Here is a 22,673-nt window from a genome sequence, read left to right as displayed (position 1 = left end):
TATTTAATCCCTTAATGCTCTTTGATGTACATATCTGCCATGACTAACTGAATACTCCATAATGGATAGATACATAATGGGATTGCAATCTTACTTTTTCTGCAATGCCCGTTACATCATGCCAGGACCCTAAAATCTAGTAGGCTATAGGCTTCTGGTTAATGTAAGGGCTTGTGCACACCATCATCTCTTCTCCATTTGAGACAATTAGTACGTTGCTTAGGCCATGTGCGCACGTTGCATTTTTTCATGCATTTCCGCAGCCTTTTGAGCTGCAGCGTTTTAATGCAAAATTACATGCGTTTTGATTTCCAGGCAAAGTTTATGGAAATTAGGGCCTTCTTGTGCGCACAATGCATTTAAAAACGCTGCATTTTAGTTGCTTAAAATTTGGCAAAAACTCTGCGTTTGAAGAAGCAACATGTCAATTGTTTTTGCCATTTTGGCAGCGTTTTAATAACATTGAAGTCAATGTGAAATATCAAAACGCAGATTTTTCTAAAAAGAATGCGTTTCACTTGCTTTTTACTAGCGATCTGCATGTGTTTTTGACATAATAAACGCAGGTCTTTCGGTCTCTCTCTCTCTGACAGTCGGTCTGTCGGTCGGTCTCTCTCTCTCTGTCTCTGACTCTATCTCTCTGTCCATGTCGGTCTCTCCCTCCCACCCCCTCTCTCATACTCACGATCCACGATCACCGGCGCGGCGCTGCTCGGCGTTCACACTATGGCGGCTTCTCCTCTTTTGAAAATGCCGGCCGCTCATTATTCCATCTAGTATTCACTGCTTCCTCTGCCCACCGGTGCCTATGATTGGTTGCAGTCAGACACTCCCCCACGCTGAGTGATAGCTGTCTCACTGCAAACAATCACAGCCGCCGGTGGGCGGGTCTGTATCAAGCAGTAAAAAAAATACATAAATAATTAAAAAAAAAACTGCGTGCATTCCCTCCCCCAATTTGGATACCAGCCAGGGTAAAGCCACATGGCTGAAGGCTGGTATTCTCAGTATGGGGAGCTCCACATTATGGGGAGCCCCCCAGCCTAACAATATCAGCCAGCAGCCGCCCGGAATTGCCACATCCATTAGATGTGACAGTCCCGGGACTCTACCTGGCTCAACCTGAATTGCCCTGGTGCAGTGGCAATCGAGGTAATAAGGAGTTAATCGCAGCCACCCATAGCTGCCACTAAGTCCTAGGTTAATCATGGCAGGCATCTCCCCGAGATACCTTCCATGATTAACCTGTAAGTTAAAGAAAATAAATACACACCTCCAAAAAATCCTTTATTTGTAATGAAAGACAGAAAAACACCCTCTTTCACTACTTTATTAAACCTTCAAAAACACCTCCAGGTCTGACATAATTCACACAAGGTCCCAAGATGCTTCCAGCTCTGCTACATCGGAAGCCGACAGAAACGGCAGTAGAACACTGCCGCTCCTGTGAGCTCCATGCAGCAACTGAAGTGAGTCATGCGATCAGCTCTGCTGTCACTGAGGTTACCCGTGGCTACTGCTCTCAGGTAGAGGACTGCAGCTGTGGCCGCAAGTAACCTGAGTGAAAGCACAGCTGATCGCGTGGCTCTCTACAGTCACTCAGGTGATTTGCGGTCACAGGTGAGTCCTTCACGTATGACTGCAAATCAGGCTGCCACACAGAGAGAGCCGTGTGATGTCAGTGAAATCGGGTGAAGCTCTGATGTCACTGCTGCAAACTCCTGTGTCCTTGCACTGACCTCGGAGATTCATCTGAGGTCATGACAGCATACAGAGACAGAGCCACGGAATGACTATGAAGTCTGGTTCAGTTCATCCGAGTTCATTCTCATCGTCCAACTCTGTCTGTGTCTGCTGTCAGCGGACATGTAGCAGAGCTGAATTGCCGGGGACCGCACTGACAGCAATGCATCCAAAAAGAATGTAAAATGCTTCCAAAATACAAGCGTTTTGGATGCATTCTTTTTGTCAACACACAGCGTCACGTCTGCCAGAGGGTGCGTTCTTTTCCGCACTGGTCAGGACGCAACGTGCGCACACAGCCTTAGAGTGGGATCCATTTTTGTCAGAAGTGGAGAAGAAAAAATTGTTTCTCCACCTTCTCCATTATATCAGTCCATGTCATCCGAGTACTTTTTTTTTTCAGGCCAGTACACTTGAATGGGCAAGTACCATCAGTTTTTTGGAGTCAAATCGTGCACACTGTAACTCTTTTCACACTCCGAATTTGTCAGTGGAAAAAATAGTTAATTTGCAGTGCCCCATTGAATAACATTGGTGCGAATGTGATCTGTTTTTAGAATGTTAAGAACTTAGACTGAAAATATAGCTGTGTGCACAAGCCCCCTAACACTGTGAAGTTGAGAGAATGGACTGCATTATACAAGTAGTGCAAAGTAATTCCTATGTAATAAGAGAATCACATATTCCATCTCCCTTGAATAAATATTACGAAAAAACTTTAAAGTTTTTAAAATAAAAAAACAACAAAAAATCCCAATTTCCCTAATAAAAAATGACATTAATTTGGAAATAAATAAACAATATATTTATTTGGTTATTCCACAACCATTAACGCATTATTAAAAGTATATTATTATGTATTCTGCACAGTAAATGATGCAAAAAAACCCTCCAAAGTCAAACAACAAAAAAAAAAACAGTTCTCTAAAGGGGGCTTTACACGCTACGATATCGTTAATGTTTTATCGTCGGGGTTACGCCATTAGTGACGCACATCCGGCGTTATTAACGATATCGCAGCGTGTGACACTTTTGTGCGACCTAAAACGATCTCAAAAGCAGCCAAAATCATTTGCCGCGGAGAGGTCATGCTAAAACCAAAAATCGTTTAACGCTCATTAGCGATGTTGTTCCTCGTTCCTGCGGCATCACATATCGCTATGTGTGACACCGCAGGAGCAAGGAACATCTCCTTACCTGCCTCCACCGGCTATGTAGAAGGAAGGAGGTGGGCGAGATTTTTACGTTCCGCTCATCTCCGCCCCTCCGCTTCTATTGGACGCCTGCCGTGTGACATCGCTGTGATGCCGCATGACCCGCCCCTTAGAAAGGAGGCGGATCGCTGGCCAGAGCGACGTTGCAGAGCAGGTAAGTCCGTGTGATGGGGGTGCGTGATTTTGTGCACGAAAGGCAGTGATATGCCGGTGTCGCGCAAACGATGGGGGCTGGTACGCACACTAGCGATATTGGCACTGATATCGTAGCGGGCAAAGCCCCCTTAACTATCATGGAATATAGCGCACCCCAATTTGTAAATATGGTAAAGGAGCAAGGCGGCAGATTAGAAACTTAGCTGTTACTTGTACTGTACTTGAGCATAGTAGTTTCATTGTTCTGACATCCAAAGGAAAAACTTAAATGTAATAAACTTGCAGCATCAGTTTCTCTTTACTGGGTGATTGCGCCTCCTGGACACAAGACTGTATTTAGCTGATTTGTGGTAATTAAGGTGCCTCCAGTATGTCTACTTTATAGGGTATTGCCAAGTGGACCTCATGGCTCAGCAATGTTCTATACATATCCATATTTTTAGAGTTTAACCCCAGCAAATGCTACATCTGGAGCTCTGCGTCTTTCTCCCTTTTATAAGGGTGCGCCTCATAGCAGCAGTGCGTCTGACGGATTGTGCAAGCAACTCTAATCTACTCCACTCCACCGCTACAGAAGCAAACTGTTCTACCAAGTCTAGGTCTATACCCTCTTTTATAAATTAGGCCATTGCACTAAGGAAGGATAAGACGCACTTTGGCATAAACAGTTTTGTGAGAAAAGTATAGTAATAAATATCCATAAAGCTATTAAAGCATCACAGTTCAGAACAGACAGAAGTGTGTCAATTTCAACATATAGCCTAACATGGCGATCCAGAAGGCAAAAAGCCCATCATCCAGATTTTAATTGCCTCATATAAGGCAAAGAATCCTTCCTACCTTCATATATGGCAATCAGACTAGTTCTCTGTTTCAATGTCTCATTACAGAAACTAGTACCCATAACCTGAAATATTACATTTCACATGAAAGGCATCTAGGTCTCCTACTTTTGTAGTGAATCAACCATTGCAATATCATGAGGCAGAGAGTTTGATAGTCTCACTGTCCTTACAGTAAATAAGTTGCATCTGTGATTATGATTAGTGTTGGGTGAACTCACAGATACCCGAGATTGGTAGGACTAACTGGACTTTAACAAAAAAAAAATTTGGTTCCAGCCCGGAATTGATCCCAGATATCTGGCAAGACGCTGGTCCCCACCTAAGTCTATGGGGACCAAAATCCAGTGATTAAAAATGGAGGTGGAAGGGATAGGGGCAAGTGGGCTGTGCTTACTGAGGCTACGGTGCGGCTGTACACTGCTCCCGCTGCCGCCCATTCACTTCCGGAGCTGACATTAAGCTCATGCATATATACTGCTTTCCCCACCCATCGGCGTCTGTGATTGGTTGCAGTCAGACATGCCCCTACTTTGAATGACAGTGTGTCAGCTGACTGCTTCCAATCACAGGTGCTATGTGCGTCTATTGTTGTATAAAAGTAAATAATTGATAAAATTGGGGTAGGGTCCCCCATACTATGATACCTAGCACATATGAAGCATATGGCTACTGGCTGCAGCCTCCAGCCATGTCGATATCTTGGCTGTGTATCAGATTAAGAGGAATCTCTTGTGGCTTTTTGTTTAATTATTTAAATAAATTAAAAAAACAGCATGCGGCTCCCCCCAATTTTGATACCCAGCTCATGATAAAGCCCGACAAATGGGAGCTGATATTCTCAAGCAGAAGGGACACATGGTTATTCGGAGCCCCCAGCCTAAAAATAGCAGCTTGCAGCCACCCAGGATTGCCGCATCCATTAGATGCGACAATCTCGGCACTTTACCCAGTTCTTCCCGATTGCCCTAGTATGGTGGCATTCGAGGTAATATAAGAAGTTAATGGTAACCCACAGCCTTAGATTAGTAATGGGATGCATCTACGAGACTCCCCATTACTAATCTGAAAGTGAAAGTAAATAAACACAAAAACAAAAAAAATCCTTTATTTGAAATAAAAGACAAAACCACTTTATTAACCCCCAAAATACCCCTGCGGCTCCGATGTTATCTACACGAGGTTCTATGACGATTCCAGCTCTGTTACATTACTGAAGGCACAGTACAGTATGGAACATGACCGAATGCTGTGAGGTTTAGGCAGAGACTGAGCTGCGATGAGCAGTGACATCACTTAGGTTAGTTGCAGACACAGCTGGAGGTACCGACGGTCTTCCACCTGTGATGGCAGATAACCTGAACCCAGGTGACCTCAATAATTTCTCACTGAGTTCACAGACCTGCATCTCCTAGCAGAGAACTGCATTTTTTTGCCAAGAAATGCAGATTTGGTGCTAAAATTTTTACACCATACTCCTGCACCCAATCTATACATCCTGGCAAAAAAATGCAGCACTACCACATCATACCGCATGTGATAATAAAGTGGTGTTCAAAGAAGGTGTTTTTTTGTCTTTTCCTCAGGATTTTTTTGGTGTTTGTGTTTATTTACTTTCACTTACAGATTAGTAATGAGGGGCTCTCATAGACACATCCCAATACTAAGCTAGGGCTAGTGGCAACTGTGGGCTGCCATTAATCTCTTATATTGCCCCAATTGCAACCGCAGCAGGGCATTCAAGAAGAACCAGATGACGTTCTGGGATTGTCGCATCTAATGGATGCAGCAATCCTGGGCAGCTGCAGGCTGCTATTTTTAGGATGGGGGTTTCCAATAATCATGAGTCTCCCTAGCCTGAGAATACCAACCCCCACTGTCGGGCTTTATCATGGCTGGGTATCAAAATTGGGGGGAGCCGCTTGCTGTTTTCTTAATTTATTTAACCCCTTCACCCCCGGCCACTAAAACACCCTAATGACCGGGCCATTTTTTGCAATTCTGACCAGTGTCACTTTGACAGGTTATAACTCTGGAACGCTTCAACGGATCCTGGCGATTCTGACATTGTTTTTTTGTGACATATTGTACTTCATGTCAGTTGTAAATTTAGGCTGATACTTTTTGCGTTTATTTGTGAAAATTTAGGAAATTGTGCGAAAATTTGGAAAATTTCGCAATTTTCAAACTTTGAAAATTTATGCCCATAAATCTGAGAAATATGTCACACAAAATAGTTACTAAATAACATTTCCCACTTGTCAACTTTACATCAGCGCAATTTTCGAAAGAATTTTTTTTTTCGTTAGGAAGTTAGAAGGGGTCAAAGTTCATCAGCAATTTCTAATTTTTCCAACAAAATTTACAAAATATTTTTTTTAGGGACCACATCACATTTGAAGTGACTTTGAGAGGCCGAGGTGACAGAAAATACCCAAAAGTGACCCCATTCTAAAAACTGCACCCCTTACACTGCTCAAAACCACATCCAAGAAGTTTATTAACCCTTTAGGTGCGTCACAGGAACCAAAGCAATGTGGAAGGAAAAAATGAAAATTTTACTTTTTAACACAAAAATGTTACTTTAGCCATAAAATTTTCATTTTTACAAGGGAGAAAAGAGAAAGTGCACCCTACAATTTATTGTGCATTTTCTCCTGAGTACGCTGATACCCCATATGTGGTAAAAATCAATTGTTTGTGTGCACGGCAGAGGTCGAAAGGCAAGGAGCGCCATTTGAATTTTTGAACACAAAATTAGCTGCACTCATTAGTGGACGCCATGTCGGGTTTGAAGACCCCCTGAGGTGCCTAAACAATGGCGCTCCGCCACAAGTGACCCCATTTTGGAAACTAGAGCCCTCAAATATTTTTTCTAGATGTTTGATGAGCACTTTGAACACCTGGGGGCTTCACAGAAGTTTATAACGTTGAGCCGTGAAAAGAAAAAAAAAAATTTTTACCACAAAACTGTTGCTTCAACTAGGTAGCTTTTTTTTCACAAGGGTATCGGGAAAAAATGCAACATAAAATGTATTGTCCATTTTCTCCTGAGTACGCAGATACCTCATATGTGGTGGAAATCAAATGTTTGGACACACGGCAGTGCTCAGAAGGCAAGGAGCGCCATTTGAATGCAAAATTAGCTGCACTCATTAGCGGACGCCATGTCGGGTTTGAAGACCCCCTGAGGTGCCTAAACAATGGAGCTCCCCCACAAGTGACCCCATTTTGGAAACTAGAGCCCTCAAATATTTTTTCTAGATGTTTGATGAGCACTTTGAACACCTGGGGGCTTCACAGAAGTTTATAACGTTGAGCCGTGAAAAGAAAAAAAATTTGTTTACCACAAAACTGTTGCTTCAACTAGGTAGCTTTTTTTTTCACAAGGGTATCAGGAAAAAATGCACCATAAAACGTATTGTCCATTTTCTCCTGAGTACGTAGATACCTCACATGTGGTGGAAAGTAATTGTTGGGCGCATGGCGGGGCTCAGAAGAGAAGGGCACCATTTCACAGCAAAATTGATTGGAATCATTACCGGACGCCATGTCACGTTTTTAGACCCCCCCCCCATGGTGCCTAAACAGTGGAGCTCCCCCACAAATTACCGCATTTTGGAACTAGACCCCTCAAGGAATTTATCTAGATGTTTAGTGAGCCCCTTGTACCCCCAGGGGCTCCACTGAAAGTTGATAACGTTGAACCGTGAAAATTATTTATTTTTTTTAAATTTTTTTTTTTTAAATTTTTGCAGCAGCAAGGTAGCTTTTTTTTTTTTCTTTTTACAACGGTATCAGGAAAAAATGCACCATAAAACGTATTGTGCAATTTTTCCCGAGTACGCAGATACCTCACATGTGGTGGAAATCAATTGTTTGGGTGCATGGCGGGGCTCAGAAGACAAGGAACGCCATTTGACTTTTCAAACGCACAGACGCGGTGCACTGATCGGCCTCTGCAGGAGGCACGGTCGGATGAGATACAAAAAGCGCTGGGGATACGGAAAAAAAAAAAAGTCACGCCAAAAATTGAGCAGGGATGTTGATCCGCGCTCAGCGGGACGCACGGACAGATGTGATACTTTTTTTTCCGTATCCCCGACGCTTTTTGTATTGCATCAGTCCGTGCGTCCCGCGGAACGCTGATCAGGGATGCACATAACGGATCGGCATCCCTGCTCAATTTTTGGCGTGACTTTTTTTTCCGTATCCCCGATGCTTTTTGTCACGCCAAAAATTGAGCAGGGATGCCGATCCGTTATGTGCATCCCTGATCAGCGCTCGGCGGGACGCACGGACAGATGCGATACAAAAAGCGTCGGGAATACGGGAAAAAAAGTCCCGCCGAAAACTGACCACGGATGCAGATACGTTATCTGCATCCCTGATCAGCGCTCGGCGGGACGCACGGACGCATGAGGTGTAAAAATGGACAGGGGATAGAGGAAGAGGAAAAAAAAAAGTTATACTCACAGTACCCAGAGGATTAGCAGGAGGAACAGAAGGCAAGGAACAGCTTTACAGCAGCAGTCAGCAGGCAGGAAGTTGGACAGCTCAGCAGAAGACCCAGGAAGAAGGACCCAGCGATGGAGGCAGATGTGATCGGCCGGTGAAGACAGGTAAGAGGACGTCGGGGGGACAGGAGAGGGGGACGGGGACAGCAGAGGGGGATGGGGACAGCAGAGGGGGACAGCAGAGGGGGAGGGGGAGAGCAGAGGAGGGAGATACCGGAGGAGCTGCAGAATAGAGATCACGGGGGAGGCCGGCAGATTGGGATGTCGGGGGGCAGACTGGGATGTCGGGGGGCAGACCGGGATGTCTGGTGGCAGATCGGGATGTCTGGGGGCAGATCGGGATGTCGGGGGGCAGATCGGGATGTCGGGGGGGCAGATCGGGATGTCGGAGGGCAGATCGGGATGTGGGAGGGCAGATCGGGATGTCGGGGGGGCAGATCGGGATGGCGGGGGGCAGATCGCAGGGGGGCACGGGTAGAGGCCATTACGGGGAGCGCGCAGGAGCAAATCACAAGAGCGCGCAGGGGCTGCAAGAGAGCAGGGGAGGAGGGATACCGAAGGAGCTGCAGAATAGAGATGGCGGGGGGCAGATCGGGATGTCGGGGGGGCAGATCGGGATGTCGGGGGGGCAGATCGGGATGTCGGGGGGCAGATCGCAGGGGGGCACGGGCAGGGGCCATTACGGGAGTGCGCAGGAGAAAATCACAAGAGCGCGCAGGGGCTGCAAGAGAGCAGGGGAGGAGGGATACCGGAGGAGCTGCAGAATAGAGATGGCGGGGGGCAGATCGGGATGTCGGGGGGGCAGATCGGGATGTCAGGGGGGCAGATCGGGATGTCGGGGGGGGGCATTACGCAGGGGGGCACGAGCAGGGGCCATTACGGAAGCGCGCAGGGGCTGCAAGGTGAGCACAATACTCACCGCTCCTGCTCCGTGACGTGACAGCAGCGGCAGCAGCAGCGGTGGCGTGGTACCACTAGTACCAGCCAGTGCTGCACGCTGCAGACATGTTGGGGGAGGGTCCCCAGACCAGCACAGGCCTGGGGAGGGCGGCCACCGGCAGATCAGACTGCCCCACTGCACACTGATTGGAGCGATTGCGCGTCATAGCACGATCGCTCCAATCAGTGCTGCAGGGGGGGGGCCACGGTGTCTGCTTGCTTCCAGCCAATGATCGGAGCTGCTGCAGCCCCGGTCCTAGCTGGATTTTACAAGATCACACTATTTTTGGCATTTTTCTTTGCCGAAAACAGCGTGATCAATGTGATTGGCGGTTCCGATTTGAACAGCCAATCACATCGATCGCCTATGGGGGGTGGCGATGCCACCCCCCCTGGGGTCAAGCAGAGGTCCCCTGCTGTAAGAAACAGCAGGGGACATCATTTGAAAGCCGTTGCTATGGCCACGGCAATCAAATGAAGTTTAGGCCGTAAAATTACGTCCCTGGTCGTTAAGTCATGTTAAAATAGGACGTAATTTTACTGCCCGCGGTCGTGAAGGGGTTAAATAATTATTTAAACAAAAAGCCACAAATATTCAGTTCATTTTACAAGATTAAAGTGAACTTTACTTTTTGTACTTTGGTAACATCCAGTGGCAAGCAAAAGGGTAACAATATTTTGAACTTTTGAGTTTCAGGCTCCATATCTTACCATCCACTAGAGCTTTGAGAGTGATACTACCTTCATTTTAAAGACAATCATCTTGCCTATCTCATACATAAATCTGACTTTCAGTTATGATTAATTCTGCAGATTGTTGTCATGTCACTGCATTGTTACTAAAAGGTCACTGGTTCAAATTGAGGCGCAACCATGAAGAAGATTTTCCAAGAAAAGAGAAACAGCATCATCCAGCTCATCAATAGGGGTCTCTCAGCCAAGAAAATTGCCACACTGTATCATGTGAGCGCCATGACAGTTGGAAGAATAAGAAATGAAGTCCTTCCATCCATCCATTGAAAAGCCAAGAGGTGGACATCCAGGCAAAATATCAGAGTCAATAAGTTGGCTGATCACAAGGTCAGTTCTGATGCAACAAACATGGCAGTGGAGGCGGCTTGTATGCTTCGTAATAGTGAGATCACAGACATCCATGCAAGAACCATGTGATGCACGTTACACAAGTCTGGAATGGTAGAGCGAAAAAAGGTAAGAAGACTCTAGTTCAATACCCTAATAAGAAGCGTCAGCTCGAGTATGCCAAAATGTGCAAAATGGGGACAGTAGAAGATTGGAAAAGAGTGATTTGGAGCAAAATAGACTAGGCTCTGATGGGTGCAAATGGGTGAGGAAAAAAACAAGGGAAAAAGGGGGCTAACGGATTGAAAAATTGAAGGAACTGTCAAGTTCAGTGGAGAAAGCCTGATGATTTGGAGCGGTTTGACAGCCAAAGGCATGGGATCTTTGACCAGGATCGAAGGCGGTCTCAATTCTGAGTTATGTTTGAGTATCCTATCAGATGAGTTACTTCGTACACTTGAATACTATGAGTATGAAAAGGAAGACAAAGTGTTCCATCAGGACAACGACCCAAAGTATATGATGAGATTGCCAAAGAAATGGTTCAATTACAATGAAGTACAGGTGCTGGATTAGCTCCCAAAGTCACCAGACCTCAACCTAATTGAACACTTGTGGGTAGGGTTGAAGAAAAATGTGTATACATACTTTTTAAAATAATTTTTTGAGCCCGCTATATTGCTCTAATATTAAACATGTATATACGCCACCTGAATACAGCGGCCAGTTGCATATGCTTGCTATTGAGATGTGAATTTACTAATATTTTCTGGTCCTATACTATTTTCTAAATGCATATTCTTTTTCCTTAGTTTTAAGCCTGCTTTACACCTTACGATCCAGCATACGATATCGTATGCGATCGTAACCGCCCCCATCGTATGTGCGGCACGTTCAATTTGTTGAATGTGCCGCACATACGAGTAACCCCCCGTCACACGTACCTACCCGTCCATACGACCTCGATGTGGGCGGCAAACGTCCACTTCCTGGATGGAGTGGGAGGGACGTTCGGCGTCACAGCGACGTCACGTGGCAGCCGGCCAATAGAAGCGGAGGGGCGGAGCTGAGCGGGACATAAACATCCCACCCACCACCTTCCTTCCGCATTACTGGCCGGGAGCCGCAGGACGCAGGTAAGATCTGTTCATCGTTCCCGGGGTGTCACACACTGCGATGTGTGCTACCCCGGGTACGATAAATAATCTGACGTTCAATTCATGAGGAATGAACGATGTGCGTGCTATGAACGTTTTACCGTTCAATCGCACGTAGCTGTTACACACTGCAATGTACCTTACGATGCCGGATGTGCGTCACTTACGACGTGACCCCGCCGACACATTGTAAGATATATTGCAGCGTGTAAAGCGGGCTTTAGGCTCTGTGTACATGTTGCTATTTTCATGCTTTTTTTTCTTTTTTAATCAATACTGCAAGGAAAAACGCATCCCAGCAAATCTATGAGACTCCTGAAGTGCTGTGCGCATGTTGCTTTTTTTTTCCATGCAGATTTTGTTGCAGAACAAAGAAGCAGCATGTCAATTATTTCTGCTTTTTTCTTGCATTTTCCCTATCTCAATAGATAAAAAAAGCATGAAAAGAAGCATGAAAAAAACATAAAAAAAAGATAAAATGCATCCAAAAATGCACTTTTTATTCAGCAGTGTTTTTCCTGCCAAGAGATGTAGTCTTAAGTGCAGAAAAATCTGCAACATGAGCACATAGCCTTGATGTAAATAATCTCTATTTTTAGAATACCTGTTTAATGTGTCTACTTTACATACCATACATCCCATTTACATACTGCCGTTGTTGCCACAAATTTGTTACCAGTCATGAACCTGTGTGTAGCATGTTTACATTGTAGCATTATAGGTTTCATTAATTTTTAAATTTGGTTGAAAGTATTTTGCAACTGTTTGACAAGTCGAATTTAAAAGGTGGAATCATTTTAAACCAAAAATTGGATGTTAATAAGGTTTTTAAACAAATTAATGTTGTTTGTTTCCATCTATGTAGATTGTGCATGAGACGTGCGCACGTTGCTTTTATGAACGCAGCGATTTGGGTGCTAAAATTTTGACCCAAATCCGTGCGTTCATAAAATGAGAATGTCCATTATTCCGTGCGCTATGGATGCAGCTCCCACTCTATCTATGGTGGGGGCAGCAGCCAGAGCGCATAAAATCGGCTTTTTTTTTTTTTTAATAAAAACTGCATTCATTATCCAGTGTTTCTGCAGCGATTTGAAGCGCACATGTGCTGTCAAATCGGTGCAGAATATTCAGCAGTTACGTGCGCATGAGCCCTTTAGTGTTTCCTCTTCCCGTTTAAAAAACAAGAAAAACTGTATGTAAAGTAGTTTTGTTTCATACAAATGATCTAATTCAAAAGGAAAATTATCCAATCAAAATTCTTTGAATTTCATAAATGATTTAAAAAAACAAACAAACAATTTTTTACAGAATTTTTCAGTTTTGGGGGTGGTGGAGCTGGCATATTATTAGGAAAATCTATGTTCCTTAATCAAGGAAACTTGTGTACAGTGAACAGCTGTTGACCATATGTCGAGCAGGAGAATCTGCCTACTTTTTGCAAAGTCAATACTTTAACGTGTTTGCGACCCCTATGCAGGTCAGGTCAGAAAGGGCAAAATCATTGAAACTATGAAACCAAAAGTCTTTGAAATTCAAAAGTGATTTTTTTTTTATTTATTAATTTTTTTTGAAAATTGTTCAGAAGTTTTTGGGGTGGTGTAATTGACATAATTTCAGCAAAATATGAACTCCCTATTTGGTGAAGATTTTACACAGTGGAAGGTTGCTGATTGTATGTAAGACCAGAAATAGAACAAAATATAGAAGAGTGCACTATGAATAATTATATATACAGGGATATACACCGTGTGCAGAATTATTAGGCAAGTTGTATATTAGAGTATTTTTTTTAATTATTGATCAACAACTATGTTCTCAATCAACCCAAAAGACTCATAAATATCAAAGCTTAACTTTTTTGGAAGTTGGAGTGAGGTTTTATAGATTTGGCCATCTTAGGAGGATATATGTTTGTGCAGGTAACTATTACTCTGCAGAATTATTAGACAACTTAATAAAAACCAAATATATTTCCATCTTACTTGTTTATTTTGACCAAGTAAACCAATATAACTACACAAAATTTAGAAATAAACATTTCTAAGAAAACCCCCCAAAATTTGTGACCCATATAGCCACCTTTCTTTATGATGACACTCAACAGCCTACCATCCATAGTTTGTCAGTTGCTTGATCTGTTTATGATCAACATTGCATGCAGCAGCCACCGCAGCCTCCCAGACACTGTTCCGAGAGGTGTACTGTTTTCCCTCCCTGTAGATCTCACATTTTATGAGGGACCACAGGTTCTCTATGGGGTTCAGATCAGGTGAACAAGGGGGCCGTGTCATTATTTTTTCATCTTTTAGACCGTTACTGGCCAGCCACGCTGTGGAGTAGTTGGATGCATGTGATGGAGCATTATCCTGCATGAAAATCATGTTTTTCTTGAACGATACCGAATTCTTCCTGTACTACTGCTTGAAGAAGTTGTCTTCCAGAAACTGGCAGTAGTTCTGGGAGTTGAGCTTCACACCATCCTCAACCCGAAAAGGTCCCACAAGTTCATCTTTGATTGATTATACCAGCCCATACCAGTACCCCACCTCCACCTTGCTGGTGTCTGAGTCGGAGTGAAATAATAAATGTAAGCTGGTGCTCTAAGTTGCATGAACATATGGCATGCTTCAATAAATAAAATGAATCACTGAGTATGGGCAATAGAATGCACACTATAATGCAGGCCCACAATGAAACCGAGCAGCCTCAGAATTAGTAGCACCTGCTACCGCAAGATGGTTATATGGCCAGCCATAAATGATAGGGTAAAACTACAAGTTGGACAATGCAGTATAAATAAATAGTAATAACAATACCAGACAGGACTGAAGCCACAAGGGGAGAGAACATGGGGAGGAGGGGAAGGGGTGGGTCATGCAGTGAAGGCCACACGTGTATCGCAGTTAGGACAGCTTCATCAGGGAAAGTCATTTTTTATGTAAGACCAGGTGACAACTATGCTCTTCTTGTGAGGTCAACACTTACCAGAGCATTTAGCCCCTTGGCAGGGCAGGGCAGAAAGGGAAAAATATCAGAAACGACCAAACTGTTAACATTTTCAAGACCAGATTCTTTGAACTCCATAAGCGCTGTCAAGTTATCAATTTTACAAATATGTGAGACAGCAGTACCAATATATATATATATATATATATATATATATATATATATATATACACATATATATATATATCTATATATATATATATATTGTCATGGTTCGCTTCACCGTCCACATGGCTAGTGGGCGGAGCCTTCTCCCGGGCCTCACTTCCGGAGTCTGGATGCCTTAAAAGCTGACATTTCCAGTGAACCAGCGCCAGCTATAAGCTTAGCACTGCTTTGCCTGTGATTACTGGTCCTGTGAGTGATATCCTGATCCGTCTGTTCCTGTGCCCCCGTGCCCTTGTCTGTGTTCTGTCCCCTGGTCGTCCCTCCAGTCCTCTGTCCCCTATCCTACCTCCCCTCTCAGTTGCTTCCTCTGGTACTGACCTCGGCCTGACTTTGATTCTTCTTTTGCTCGTTCCTCCGGCCCTGCTTCTGCTCGTACTGTGTTTGACCCAGCCTGCCTGACTATTCTTCACACGCCCCGCAGCTCTGCTTCTCAGCTGTGCTGTGAGGCAGTGTACGAGAACACTGTATATTCACTTCCTGGTTCTCGTTGCTCTGTGTAGTGTCTTCTCCTGCAGAGCTCCGGCTCCTAGATCACCTATCAGACCCTGCTGCAGACTGAGTCTGCCAGGCCACCGTACATGGCAGACCCAGAGGCCATTACAACTCTCAGGTCCTCCATGATTGTGTCACAGGAGATCTTGGAGAGGTAAGATAAGCACTCTTTGTACCTCTGAAACTTCTATGTGCCGCGGTCATTATTGATCGCAGCACATAAACAATCACAAAGGGTTAACATCACCAAGACCTGACCCAAACTACCATTCTGCACCCAAAATGCGGCGATGGCAGCATGCAGGGGGTCATGATCCCCTCCTGACCGCAGACCGATGATAAATGTCGGTGCTGCACAAAGCCAAGCAGAAGCCGACATTTATATACTGTCCGCGGTCCTGAAAGTAGTTAAAGGGGTACCCTGGGGAAATAAAACATTTTTGTTCTGTATGACACTATAAAGCTGGGATGTACAGTACACTTCTAGTATCTTTAGATCCCTTGTAATTCAGTTGTACAGTAGCTGCTTCTCACCCCACACTCTTCCCGTCTGGGACGTGACCTAGCACAAAGTTGTGCAGGTCTTTACCGTATTAGTCTCCTAGAATAACTGCTTTTGCAGTTCAAGAACCAGTGGCATGATGTCCCAGAAGCTCTGTCCTGTTAGTATCAATCCCCTGATATCATCTTCTATGCAGAGCACAGAAGGTGTGGCCATACCTCCTCTTCTCAGATTGCACAAGCAACAGGAAACTGATACAGCATGGAGCTTCTGTGACAAAAAGCCTTAGCTTATTCATGTTTAAAACAGTGGAACTGTTTTGTAGCCAGAAAAAAGAAGGTTAATTTTTGGATATTTGCTTTATAAAAAAACCTTTGTAATTCCATAATTATTTTGTGATTAACAAACCAGCAGCAGACCCCCCTCTAAAAAAAAAGATATTTTTTTCACTGCCAGTTGAAAGGCCATTACTTTTTCCCATTCAAGACAGTGCAGTACACCTATTTTGTCTCCCTACTTAAAGGAATAATGTTAATATGGCTTATGAAAGAGCTATCACTTCTTCATTTAACAAAATATAAAGCATTTTCTACCCCCAAACAGGGATAATATTTGCACCCAACCATGTGAAAATGTGACAGTTGGGATAATTTTTAGACTGTTTATACAATGTAAGTAGCTAAAAAGTTTTATATTGTAGGGTGGTGTTAAATACGCTTTTTGCTACCTCTGATTGCCATCCGTTTTCTGATAGCCAGACTGGTTGAAGTCATTCAGACATTAAAAAGGCTGTCATTGTATTACAGTGCTCAAATGACTCCAAGGGGAACACTCATTGCTGAACAACATATTTTCCAGGCAATTAGAGGATTGATAATTATGCAATTTGCACACATTTATTCACCACAAATTTTGGGGGAAACTCAGCAAAGTCCACAAACTCATATTTCAAAAGATCCCCTCATGTCTAGTATTAACGATTATTCTGTGCTCAAGGAAGTGCAGTCGGCCTCTCTAATAGGTTGTTAAATTAACAGGTAATCAGCTTCTATTTGTTTATTAATGGCCACCATTGGCTAGTGTAAAAGCACTCTTACTTGCGTGGCTTTGATGACCAATTATTTTTTCTCTCTTCAGGTTTCTAGTGGCACAGACTCCTGCTCTCCTGATTTACCTTACACCCCCCTGCCATCAGCATCAAGAGACCCAACCAATCACAGAGGTAAGATGTACTTGCAATATTATTTCTACAGACTTTTATTGCAAGGTGGTAAAAAGTTTACAGCGTATCCTCCTGCGTACTCCTCGATATTGCTGGCTCAGCAGTGTCTCTTTCTATTCTGCACTTTTTCAAACCAATAATGAAAAAAACATCCTTGTCAAGGCCCAGAGACATAGCATTGAATTAACAAAGGGCAATGATTAGTGAAGGAGGAAAAAAAGCAAGAGTTAAATTTTCTACTAAAAGATCGCCATAGAAAAATGTAGGACCCATAGAACTGGCCTCAGCACCCGCAGGTCATTTTCTAGGTCACATAAGCAGAATGAAGTTGACATTTAAGCTCCTACCTCATAGACCAGATTTATTTCTCGAGGCTTACAACACATTGCACAACTACGATGCATGATACATGATGTGAAATATCACCGAGTATGCTTCATCTGAAGAGGTGAAGACATAAATGATTGTCAGTATAAGAACACTCAAGTTGAAGAGATTGGATAATCTTCTGCTAACCTGTAAAGAAAGAAATTGATTTAGTTATTTTATATAAATCTACAGAATGCAAACACAAAAGTTTTATTTTGGTTTTTTTTGCATGTTTGTAGAGATAAAGTAAAGAAGTTGGTGATAATTTAAAAGTGTTTTAAAATCAGAATGTTCAAATGTGATTCTCTGCCCTCAGTTTGTCTTTGCCAATAGTAGTATTAGATTTTGAGTAGCTCCATGTGGTCGAGATCTTATGGATTGTTGTCGGCTATACAAGTACTAAGCATTAGAAATATTTTCACATCAGTTGTAAAAAACCGAGATCATCTCATTGTTTGAGAATTTCGGGTTGAAGTGGTTTTAGAACACTATAAAAAATTGTCCATAAGTTAGAAAATAGAGAAATAACTATTACTTACCCATTCAACCCCCTGACACTTCTTATCCACATCTCTGTTACTGGCCATAAATCATCTGAACATCTCAACCAGTCAGTGGCCTGAATGGTCACATGCTATACATGCCAACGTCACACTTGGGGATAATGATTGGCAGCAGAGGTCTGATAGAATGTCATCACTTTACAAAATGGGCCAGAACTGGAATTATATGGTGTCAAGCAGTAATTAATTGTAAATTCTTGATTTTGTATAATTTTCTACTTTAGAGTAAAATGTATATACCGTATTTTTCGCTTTATAAGACGCACCTGATTATAAGACGCACCCCCAAATTTGGTGAAGGAAAAGAGAATTTTTTTTTAATGTTAAATGGGGTCTATCTTATAATGCCAGTGTCCATCTAACAAATCATATAGGGTATATGTCCCTCATAGCCCCCCCATCCTAAAATTAGCCCCCCTTAATCTGGATATGGCCCCCTTATATTGAATATAGCCCCCTTGTGCTGGGACATGACCCCCTGTGCTGCCCATGGCCCCTATAGATGGCACACCTCCCCTATGTTTGATATGGCCCCCATGTGTGCTGCCCATGGCCCCTATAGATGGCACACCTCCCCTGTGTTTGATATGGCCCCCATGTGTGCTGCCCATGGCCCTTATAGATGGCACACCTCCCCTGTGTTTTATATGGCCCCCATGTGTGCTGCCCATGGCCACTATAGATGGCTCACCTCCTCTGTGTTAGATATGGCCCCCATACTGCTGACCCATGGCCACTATAGATGGCACACCTCCCCTGTGTTTGATATGGCCCCCATGTGTGCTGCCCATGGCCACTATAGATGGCACACCTCTCCTGTGTTAGATATGGCCCCCATACTGCTGCCCATGGCCACTATAGATGGCACACATCCCCTGTGTTTGATATGGCCCCCATGTGTGCTGCCCATGGCCACTATAGATGGCACACCTCTCCTGTGTTAGATATGGCCCCCATACTGCTGCCCATGGCCACTATAGATGGCACACCTCCCCTGTGTTTGATATGGCCCCCATGTGTGCTGCCCATGGCCACTATAGATGGCACACCTCTCCTGGGTTAGATATGGCCCCCATACTGCTGCCCATGGCCACTATAGATGGCACACCTCCCCTGTGTTAGATATGGCCCCCATACTGCTGCCCATGGCCACTATGGATGGCACACCTCTCTTGTGTTAGATATGGCCCCCCAGGCTGCTGCCCATAATAAAATAAAACACTCTTTCCTTACCTTCTCAGCGCTGTCCCTCCCTCCTCGTGTCTCCCTCCGTGGGGTTGAGCTCCTCCTCCACTTCCTGGTTCTTGCTGCCGGTCATGTGATCGGCAGAGCAGAGGGATATCATCTGTGTGTGCCTGATCACAGACAGCAGCAGCAGAGACACCGGGAGATCAGCGCTGGAGGTAAGTAAAGCTTTTTTTATTTTATTATGGGCAGCAGTATGGGGGCCATATCTAACACAGGGGGATAATGTGCGATCAAAAGAGGGTGCAGGCAGATATAATATGCGCTCCTGCCCCAGCCCATCAGCGCGGTGCGGTTTCAGCACCATGGTGATGGACAGCGGCTGTGCATATTATATGAGCGGGAGCAGGAGATCAAAGGCTCCCTCCTGCAGCTTCACCAGTTCCCAGCAACGCTCCAGAGCTGCCCCCACCTCCCCTGGACCCTGCAGTATATATATATATATATATATATATGTCGCAGGCGGGGAGGACGCCGCCGCTGCGCTCGCTAACGCTCGGGTCCGGCGCTGCTGCGGCTGCTGCTCGGTGGCTCGACCGGTGGGCTGGATCCGGGGACTCGAGCGGTGCTCCTCGCCCGTGAGTGAAAAGGGTGGTTGGTTTTGGGGGATATAGTCCGTGACGCCACCCACGGGTTGTGGTGAAGATGAGCACCACCGCTGCTGGTGACGGGGATCCCGGGAGCGATGGTAGGGAGCAGCTGGGATGTTGTTTTTCCCCTCCATGGGTAGGGGTTGGTGGTCCCGGGGGGCCCGGTGGTGTGACGGGGAGGCAGAGTAGGTGAGGTGCAGGGTTGCAAGGGCAGCGCGGCGCGGTGCCGGATGGCACGGGTGTACTCACTCAGCAAGAGATGCACAAAGTCCCCGGTAAACCAAACGGCTGGATGGACGGGTCCCGCAGCCGGCTGCAGTGTCTCTCTCCCCGGACAGGTGATGGCGGCTGTCTTTCCCTGCACCTATGTGTACTGTTTGACTATATGGGTCCCCAACGGTAGTCCGCTCCCCGGTGTATGGATGCCGGAGGAGCCCGTTTGCCCTCAGGCGCTGGTCCTTGGGTCTCTAGCCTTTGGCGGTAGCTGTATACCCTCACGGTGCAGACGGTTGCCTTCTAACGGGTCTTTGGTTGTTAGGAAACCCCTGGGGTTCCTGTCACACTCGGATTTGACTGTTGACGGCGACTCCAAGCCTAGTCGGGGTCCGATGGCCCTGCCTGTGTGTGCTGGCTTTACTTTGCTCCCAGGTCGGTTCCTACGGTTCTGTGTTGATCCACCACTCCTGCAGACGGCCACCACTGTCTGCCAACCTTGTTGTCAGTGCCTGGGCCACAAACCCAGACACTCTCCACTTTACTCCTCCCACTTCAACCTCCTGGACTAAACTGCTCCTTTTCCCGCCTCCAAGCCTGTGAACTACTTGGTGGGCGGGACCAACTGCTTGGCTCCGCCCCACCTGGTGTGGACATCAGACCCTGGAGGGAGGCAACAAGGGTTTTGTGTTTGGCTAATGTTACTGTCTAGTGGGGGTGGGGGTGTTTGTGTGTTACCTGTGACGACCTGGCTAGTCCAGGGCGCCACATATATATATACCCCCCGTATATTCGGTTTATAAGACGCACCCCCTACTTTCCCCCAAAATTTGGGGGAACAAAAGTGCGTCTTATAAAGCGAAAAATACGGTAATCTCAGAAACCCCTTTGGTTTCTTTAAAGGGGACCATGTAAACACTAATGGTCTGTCCTTCTATTATGCCATCAAGATTGATGAATATGAGTCCAACCAATGATTACTAAAATGCACATGGCTGAGCTGCAGTACCAGACACATCATTGTGCCACAGAACAAATTGAAGGGGATGTAGAAGCCATATCTGTGTATGAGTTTTGGTTTCAGAAAAGTGCATTAATACCCTATGTTTACTTGATCTTCAGGACGTTTTTCCATAGTAGGAATCTAAGTTAAACTAGTGGACTTTTCTTCAACCTAGATTTATTACTGGAAAAAGTTATTTTCTCTCTTATAGGCTGTGTTTTATTTTTTTTTGTTGATTGGATGGCAATAACTATGTGTTGCTTTTTATAAGGTTAATGGGTCTATCACTAAAATACTTTTTGATAGAATGACTGTTGAGGAACTTCTGTTGCATTTAACTATTGAAGACAAAGAGAATTAATTGTTTCAAGAGGCACGTGTAATGCTTCGTCCCTGTGTCTCTCCCCTCTTGCAGGGACGTGCATTGACTCACCACCGTGGCTGTCTCCCTTGCTGCTCGGCGTCCCTGCTTGGTCCTTCATGTGGGTTCCTCTGCCACCCGCCTCCCAGAGTCTGTGCGCACATCACTGAACCTCTGGGAGCACTCCTAGGGAGTGCGCACACATCTCTGCCTGCACGTCACTCCCATGAAGTGTCTCTGAGCCTATTGCTGACAGGCACTGGGTATTTAGGGCAGTCTCCCACTAGGGGAGTTGCCTGTTCAAGACCATATATCCTGTTAGTCAATTGGTTCTGTCTAGTCAGTTTTCAGGTCACCTGTTGCGTCTGGTCCTGTTCCGTCCTGTCCTGCTTGTCATGTCCCATCTGGTCCTGTATCCCATCCAGTTCCTGCCTGTTGGTACCTATGTCCAGCCTGTCTTGCCCATACCTGGCTTCAGCCTGCTACGCTCTGTTGGGTGCCTGTTTCCAGTCCTGTCCTGCCTGTACCTGGTCCCAGCCTGTTCAAACTGTCATGCTCGCCGCTGGGTGATGGTACTGCGTTGAGCTGAAAGTGGACCCACTGGACCACAGGGAAACCCCAGGTCTACCTTAACCTGGGGTAGAGAACCGGGACTGTGGCAGCTGACCCCAAGGACAGGGGCAGAAACAGGAGCAGGCAGTAAAGAGTCTCAAGTGCAGGCAGGGACCACCAAGATGGCTCAAGGCAGGACAGACAAAGTCTCTAGCACCGACAGGGCAGGATGGACAGGCAAAGTCACTAGCAAGGCAGATTGCAAGGCTAGGTCAGTATAGGCAGGCAGAGTCTCTAGTACCAACTGGACAGGCACAGTCCCAGGTAAAGGCAGGACAGGACTGGATCCAGGTGCCGACAGGCAGGATGGGCTGGTAGCCAACTACAGACAAGACAGGCTGGACCCAGGTGCCAACAGGCATGATGGGCTAGGAACCAGGAACACGCAGGACATGCTGGACCCCGGTACCAACAGGCAGGATGGGCTGGTAGCTAGATAGGGGCAGGATAGGCTGGACCGAAGTGCCAACAGGCAGGACGGGCTGGTAGCCAAGTACAGACAGGACAGGCTGGACCCAGGTGAGAACAGGCAGGACTGGCTGGGAACCAGAAACAGCCAGGACATGCTTAACCAAGGTACCAAGAGGCTGGACTGGCTGGGAACCAGGTAGGGGCAGGACAGGCTGGACCGAGGTGCCAACAGGCAGGATGGGCTGGAAACCAGGTACGAGCGGGA

At 45.5% G+C, this 22,673-nt stretch overlaps 1 protein-coding gene across 2 annotated transcripts in view; it reads left to right on the top strand.

The window, feature by feature from the left end:
• Nucleotides 1-22,673, top strand: part of LRMDA (leucine rich melanocyte differentiation associated) — a 1,835,625-nt gene that overhangs the window by 1,496,128 nt on the left and 316,824 nt on the right. For both annotated transcript variants that reach the window (XM_075347316.1, XM_075347315.1), the window contains one exon: nt 16,957-17,041. In XM_075347316.1, coding sequence (XP_075203431.1) covers nt 16,957-17,041 — 85 coding nt within the window. The remainder of the gene's footprint in view (nt 1-16,956; nt 17,042-22,673) is intronic.

This window comes from Anomaloglossus baeobatrachus, chromosome 5 (assembly GCF_048569485.1).
Source record: "Anomaloglossus baeobatrachus isolate aAnoBae1 chromosome 5, aAnoBae1.hap1, whole genome shotgun sequence".
In the NCBI taxonomy this organism is placed as follows: domain Eukaryota; kingdom Metazoa; phylum Chordata; class Amphibia; order Anura; family Aromobatidae; genus Anomaloglossus; species Anomaloglossus baeobatrachus.
Note: the sequence above shows the minus strand (reverse complement) of the source record. Positions and strands in the feature narration are given on the sequence as shown.